Here is a 7975-nt window from a genome sequence, read left to right on the forward strand (position 1 = left end):
ATGAATTTTTTATAATAAATAATTTTTTATTTTTAACCTTTGTTTTTAGATTTCAATAATTTTTTTAATTATTTTATTTTTAATTGTTATTTTTAACCATTGCTAACTCGATTCAGCTGTTTGAGAATAAATTTGAGACATGTCTTTATATCTGTTAGTTGCCTTAGTAGCTAAACTAAAAAATTTGGGCAGATACAACTAGAAGTCTGTCGCGCTTTCATAGTTATATTGATGTATGTGTCGTGTTATTAATAAGAACATTATTAAGTTGGCTGATTTATTATAGCTACTTTAGTCATAGATTTTTTTGGCGTTTTTCAAGTTTCAAACTTAATAGGTTTGATACATTTCATTAGTTGTTGGTTTTGAGATACTTATGTTTCTTATGTCGATTAATGATCATTCAGTTACTTTACTATTATTAAACTAAGAATAAATGACTATATGTACCCATGAAAGATGAAAACGCTGACAATTGTATCCATAGCAGATCGAAACTAACTTTGAAGATGCGGTCTGTGTGACAGAAATACCTAACCTTGGTTTGACACTAGCTTCGTTCCTATACGAACCTACGTGGCACTCGACCCCCCCCCCAAACCCCTATCTATGTGGATTAAACCTTTTTTTTTTGCTAACTGTTTGGTTTTTGAGGAACATTGCGCGGGAGAGGAAAGTGTGCCCTAGCAGAGATTGTAGGTCGCGATCGCTTGCTTTCCCAGTTGGAGAAGTCTTGTGAAACACTCCCAAGCGAACAAGGTGAATCCTGGGGTTTCGTCATCGTCATCCCCAAGTCGGAGAAGACAGTACGAAGCTAATACGTAACCCAGGGGTCTCTTCGTGGACGGCGCAGAGGTTACTACCTTTGCTGCACAGCGAACAGAGGTATCTCATAGCCATTGTTGATTAATTTCATGTCATTCCCATTAGTTAGACATATTCTTGTACCTAATCAAATCCTGTAATTGCTGAGAATTGCTAGAAAAGTTGGTTTAGGGTTTGTGTTACCTGTGGTTAGATACAATCTTTTCTTAGCTTGTGTTAGTTATTTTCACTTCCAGGAATGGCCACCATCCATATAATATTGTGTATCAATCATAGAGGACGGTTTGAGAGAGGGCCTGGTGGGTTAATTAGTTTTACTGGTGGTGAAGTCACAGAAATCAATAGGGTGAACGTTGATACACTGAACGTTTTTTTCATATCTGATTTGTTGAAGGACATTGAATATACGTCCGAATCTAATTTTTACTGGCAAGAACCTGGGAAGGAGCTTGATGATGGGTTGAGGGACCTAAGGGTTGATATGGACGTAGTTAGAATGTATGAGGCAGCCGTGAAGAATGGTAACAAAATAAATATTTATACAGAGCATCCGGTGGACCAGCCTGTGTTAGTTGAGGAGAACAATCTGACTCCGTCAAAGAGGAGAATAAAGACATGTGCCAAAAGGGTTCCAACACCAAATAAGAGTCCAAAGAGAAGATTGCTAGTAGTGGAAGATCATGACGATGCTAAAATTGTAGGTAATGTGCAAGTTAGGAAGGAGGACCAAATAAGGGGTGAGGCCCAGGATAGGGAGGAGGTCCATGAAGAAAATAAACAGGCTGAAGTTGAGGCCCAAAAAGAGGATAGTCTCAGTATGCCCCAGGAGACAGCAGATCCACCACTAGCATCATCCCATGAAGCAGGACAGGTTTCTCAGCCTCCTCCAACACCTGTCCTACCAGATCAGCCACCATCAAGTCAGTCCCAACCTTCCCAGCCACCATTTGAAGAAGATCAGTTTCCACTACACAATGATGGTTCAGATCCAGCCCCGCAGTCTCAAGCCAATGTTTCTAAACCTGTTGCACCTAAACAACTTACTCAATACACCCCACAGCCATGTAGGAATCCACTTTCACAATCGATCCATGATTTAGGACGATCCTCTGATTCCAATAGGACCCCCAAAATAATCAAAGCAATCCTTCAGATGAGGTTGATGGATGGCCAAAGGTGAACAAGAGGAGATCAACAAGGAGGCCTCCCCCTACAGGGCAATCCTTCATCCCGAACCCTGATCCGGACAAGCCGCCAACCTTTTATGTGCCAGTTGAGGATGATATTTTTCTGATTAAAACCCTGGACATCATTGCTATTCGTCAGAGGACTTGCATAGCATAGCAAGTGACGATGATACTAAGACTCCAGTTTTTCCTCAGAGCAATGCTGATGCCCCGGTTAGCCAAGTGTGGTTGGAATTGGGGATGGAGTTTGAGACTCTCAACCAGTTCAGGAAGGCTATCCGAAAGTTTAATATCCACATTGGCAGGAGCATATTCTTTGCTCGTTGTGATTCAACAAGGTCAAAGGCTATATGCTACGATGAGGATTGTCCTTGGCAAATCTACTGTGCTAAGAGAACATTTCTCGCAAGTTATTAGGTAAAGACATTTGTAAATGAACACACTTGCAGCAGAGATAATCACTGTAAGTCAGCAGATGGAAAATGGGTAATAGATGAGCTAGAGGAGAGGATTAGAGTTCAACCAAACTTGACAGTGAGGGAGGCTGACCAATACTTCAGAGCTGAGTATGATGTACTCATCAATGAGAAGAAAATTTACAGATCTATGAAGAAGGCGAAGGAGAGGATTGAGGGTTCTGAGATTGCACAGTATGCAAGACTTCGTGATTATGGTAATGAAATACTAAAGACTAACCCTGGCTCGACGGTAAGGATACACACGAACCCTATGCCTGATTCGAATCCTCTGTTTCTGAGGATCTATGTATGCTTTGATGCGTGCAAGAAGGGATTTGTGGGTGGTTGTAGACCTTTAATAGGGTTAGATGAGACCTTTCTTAGAGGGTACTATGGGGGGCAGTTATTGACAGCAATAGGACAGGATGCAAATAATCATATCTATCCTATTGCCTATGCAATAGTGGAGTCAGAAAACAAAAAAAAGTTGGAAGTGGTTTCTAGAGATACTTCAGGAGGACGTGGGAGATTTTCAGGCGAACATGTTTAACTTTATGTCAGATATGCAGAAGGTACCTTTTTTTATTAATGTAGTGCAATAAAATCTGGTGTATTTTGAAGAGAGTCTTCTTCTATATCATTATGCTTGTTTAGTATAGTTGATGTATACAATTGATGTATATTGATGTGGCCAAATGTAAGTTTAATTGTGAACATATGTTAATTGCTGATAGGAGACTTTAGAAAATGTTCATGAATTCTGGTATGTTAATTGCTGAAATGATACTTTAGAAAATGTTCATGAATTCTGCTATGTTAACTGCTGATAGGAGACTTTAGAAAATGTTATTGATTGTTGATATTTTGATTGCTGATAGGAGATTTTAGAAAATGTTCCCTCGTGCTGACATGTTGATTGCTGATAGGATACTTTAGAAATGGTTCATGAATTCTGCTATGTTAATTGCTGATAGGAGACTTTAGAAAATGTTCTTGACTGATGATATGTTGATTGCTGATAGGAGATTCTAGAAAATGTTCCTGGTTGCTGAAAGTGTTAATTATTTTATACCCAGCTACGTTCACCCTGTTTCTAAATTAGTGTTGTTATGACATTGATTTTGATGTATGCCTGCAGGGGTTAATACCTGCTGTGCAGGAGATGTACCCGAATGCAAACCACAGGTTTTGTACCATGCATATATGGCAAAATTTGGAGTGACTTAGAGTTGAAAATGTGTTTGTGGTCATGTGCTAAGTCAACCACAACACAGGACTTCAATGCTGCCATGGATAGGCTAAAGAAGATCAATGTTGGGGCATGGGAATACTTGGATAAGATCAGTCCAAAATAATGGAGCAGAGCACATTTTAGTGAATATCCGAAAGCAGACAACTACACAAACAACAACTGCGAGGTGTTTAATGCCAAGGTGAAGAAGATGAGAGGCAAACCAATAATTACAATGTTAGAGGAGGTGAGGTGTTATGTAATGAGGATTATGGCTAGGAATAAGAAGGCCTTGGTTGGGTATAGTGGAAGATTAACCCCAACCCAGCAGAGCAGGTTAGAAAGGGAGAAGAGAGAGAGCAACAAATGGAGGCTTCTACCAACCGGAGATGATGCGGGCAATGTTTATGAAGTCCAATGTCTCCCCGTGAAGGTGAGTGTGGATTTGGGCAAGGCTACGTGCAGTTGTAGGCTATGGCAACTAACTGAACTACCGTGTAGACATGCATGTGCTGCGTTAGCTTACCAGAACAGGCAACCCGAAGAGTATGCCCATAACTGGCTGACCATGGGTGCATATAATGTGGCCTATCAGTGTTCTATGCGTCCAGTTCCAAGCCAGGAGTTCTCGGAGCACCTAGACACCCTACCCATTCTGCCACCACGGTACAGAAAACCAATAGGGAGACCTTCAACCAAGAGAGATAAGAGAAACGATGCCCCTGCTGATAAGAATGACCCTCACCACACAAAGAGGAGGATTGGGACTATTGTGTGCAAATACTGCCTCCAGGTATGCGTGTCCATAACTGTTGTTTATTGATATCAGTTCCGAATGTAATAATTATCTAATTATGATATATGCGCAACTTACATTAAGTATTCTTTGCTTTAGGCTGGTCATGATAAAAGGAGTTGTAAAAAGAGAAAAGAGGCAATGGGTGAAGGGAGTGCTGCTTCACAAGTGCCTGAAGGGGTTTCTAATGAAGACATGCTGGAAGAAATGTTCTGGGAGGACACATTAGAGGCTGCAGATGCTGAAGCAGCAGCCACTGAGGACAGAAACGATTCTGCAACACCACACCATGCTCAAGTAAGTGCATTACATTAGTTAGAATTCGTTAGTTTGCTGCAACAATCACTTATTGAGCTAAGATCGGTTTGTTTTCTGGATTTTGGCACACCACAGGGAATGCCGCCACCAACAACCACACAACAACAACCTCCAACCAACAATGCAATAACCAGGAAACAGGTTAAAAGGAGAAGTGTTAAGCGACCACCTCCCACTGAAAAAATATAGCAAACACCTGCCCCATCTGCCAATAAACCATCTACCACCCCATCTACACACAACTCTGAAACTACACCACATCCACTGCAAGGTGCTAGTGCAGGGACATCCACACAGTTTGTGCAATTCATGTCAACACCGGGAGTGACTACGGGTGCTACAAGCCGAGGAATAGCTGCTAGGGGTAGACTTCAAAGCAGGGGACGTCAAAAGAAAGATGCTTTCAACGGATCAAAAATCGGTGTCTCAAGTGGGAGCAGTAACTCAACTCCAGTTTGATAGAAAGTCATGGGTTTGGAGACCCAATCAAGACAGGAATTTGAATCTTGATTAATGTTATGTTTTCGTTTTTTTAATGTACTCGACTTTGATCATGAAACTCATGCTGGCATTTGGTTGTTTTGTTATATTAAAGAGCAACTCAAGACTCTTGTATTGTGTAATCCTCATGGTCTGGTTTAGGATCAGTTAGTTAAACTTTATTTGAGGGTGTGTTTTTTGAGCAACCAAACTTGCCTTCTTTGGCTTATGTCATAACTACCATTTTTTGAGAATCAGAATTCACTATTTAGAATGCTTATTTTATCAGTCTTTTAACAGCACCTTCTTTTGATTTTGGAAGAAACCTTGGAATGGACACCGAAAGCATATTGTTGTTATGTTTCTTGTTCTAGTTATACTTGCTTCCTTAGGAGGAATAGACAGAGTCAGGTGAATTTACATTGGCATTGGCTCAAGATAAAATTTACCTAAATTTACATGTTTGCATCAACTACAAACTAAACAAAACGCTACCAGAGATCAAAGATTTCGTGCCTATGTTAATGCATCAGAATTAATAAAAACCAGATCAAAGTTACCATCACTTAAGCATCATGTCATACCAAAGTTCCCAACTCATACACATGTTACAATTTCATCACCAAATACAACTCACAAAATAAATAGAAGGCAACCCCCAACGCAATGGTTGAAAGCAACAGTTTCATTCCCCTAAGTTCACCCCTGACTTCACCCTTGAATTTTTCTAACTTCCTAGCCATCATTGAGGATGCTTGCTGATTTTCCACACCTTTCGTGACAGTCAGACCATCTTCATGCCTTGAATAAGACTGATTGGAATTTCTTTTTGCTAAAGCTCTTGCTAGGCCCTCCCATCCTTCTTCAATTTTATCCACCCACACAAAGTATTTGCAATCTCTTGTCTGAAAAAAAAAAATCAAAGTGTGAACAACAATGTCAAAAATAGATTTCTAACCTGAACAACAACACCGCGTGTACATTACCGCCCACCCAGGACATTTAATGAACCATCTATTAGGGTTTGTCATGGTGCCAGACTTTATCAACACAACATCCCTCCCACACAAGCATTTGTCGTCGAGCATCTTTTCCTTCATCCTCTTCGAACTCGATGAACTGCTGCGACTTCCATCAGTTGCAGGAGAGTTAAATCTTCGCAAAGACATGCCAGGGCTCGCGAAAAAATTCCTTCTCTCCTTAGGTGCACTTGACACTGGATGAGGTTGAACTCGATTACATTTATTGGGGTGTGGTTCGAATTGGGGAAGATGACTCCCTAGGGTTTCCACTTCATGGGTTAATCCTTATAGCAATATTCAAATCCACGTAGATAGGGGTTTGGGGGGGGGGGTTGGAGTGCCACGTAGGTTCGTATAGGAACGAAGCTAGTGTCAAACCAAGGCTGGGTATTTCTGTCACACGGACTGCATCTTTAATGGGTACAAAGTTAGTTTCGGTCTGCTATGGGTACAATTGTCAGCGTTTTCATCTTTCATGGGTACATATGGTCATTTATTCATTAAACTAATGTATTGGATGACAGGTGGTCAGAATATCAGTTAACATTGAGCGAGAAAAGGGCCTAAAATGGCACATTGTAAATTGAGAATAAACTTAATGCAAGCGGGGGATATAAGTGTTAAAGTGGCTTAAGTAGAGAGTTTTTGCCTGAGATTTTTATTGTTAAGTTATGACCTTTAACACTATTTTCCTTTTACATTTCACATGGATGTCCTATAGCTCACTCGAAGTTGTTCAGGTAGTGCATTCCAAGATACTAGAGTCTCGACATACGATGTTATGGAGAGCAGTGATTGCATTAATATACTTTGTGGTTATAGAGTAGCATCAGGTGGATATGGTGCTACCACAGCTGGAGGAATACAATATCGACCTCGTGTAGCTCTAGACATGTATTTCTTAATGATGAAGAATGACAGGGGATGATCGTTGGTTTTCTAGCACCTTATAATCTTAACACCTCCATTGGGATATTAGAGTCCATTATGTTCTCCGGTTTGATGTTGTGCCAAACCCAGATCCATCACAGTTATACTTGAAGTGGTAATATGAGTATGGTAGAGGTTTTTGTCACTGGAGCTCTTCCTTGGTAACTCCAGAGCTATTTCGATTCTGACAGAGACTGCACAGAGAGAATAAAGGACATGCACCTCCCATGGATTAGGTACCTGATGTCTTAGACAGACGTCGTGTTGAACGGCAACTGCATTGGTACCCGAGTAAGTGATCGTGAATGGAGGTAGATCGAGGATAAAATTGCTGCAATGGAGGAAAGGGATCGACTCCCTTAGACAAAGTAGGGGTTGTGGTGGGCGTGGAGGTGGTGGCCATAAAGAGAATGTGTATTTTGTTGGAGGCTCGATTTACATGTAGAAACCTTAAATCTAACTTAATAGCTTTGATTTATATAGAGTAAAGTCTAAAATGAACATGCATGTAAGCTTTTTGATTCTAAGACATTCATGTAATATTGTATTTTGGGTTAACTACAAAAAATGCGCTCGAATTATTTAAACGCGGACAAAAATATGCCCAAATTTTATTATTGACAAAAATACCTTCAAATAATTTAAAAATACAATAACAATATCTAACAGTAAATATATATTTTAAAAAAATACCTTCAAATTGGTAATTATAACAATGCCTTCAAATT

The 7975-nt window shown here is 40.2% G+C and overlaps 1 protein-coding gene across 1 annotated transcript; it reads left to right on the forward strand.

Annotated features, from left to right (window-relative positions):
* Positions 587-4993, forward strand: LOC110263590 (protein PRRC2A-like). Its single transcript, XM_021105109.1, has 5 exons — positions 587-885; positions 1062-1781; positions 1812-1893; positions 4613-4794; positions 4891-4993. The coding sequence occupies exons 2-4, from the start codon at positions 1064-1066 to the stop codon at positions 4620-4622; spliced, it is 810 nt and encodes a 269-aa protein (XP_020960768.1). The 5' UTR covers positions 587-885; positions 1062-1063; the 3' UTR covers positions 4623-4794; positions 4891-4993.

Source organism: Arachis ipaensis, chromosome B06, assembly GCF_000816755.2.
Source record: "Arachis ipaensis cultivar K30076 chromosome B06, Araip1.1, whole genome shotgun sequence".
Classification (NCBI taxonomy): domain Eukaryota; kingdom Viridiplantae; phylum Streptophyta; class Magnoliopsida; order Fabales; family Fabaceae; genus Arachis; species Arachis ipaensis.

Excerpts from the sequence above, each read along its gene's own strand:
- LOC110263590 (XM_021105109.1), top strand. The coding sequence starts at position 1,064 with ATGGCCACCATCCATATAATATTGTGTATCAATCATAGAGGACGGTTT. Across the intron at positions 1,782-1,811 it reads CCAGCCACCATTTGAAGAAG|ATCCAGCCCCGCAGTCTCAA; the intron begins ATCAGTTTCCAC and ends ATGATGGTTCAG.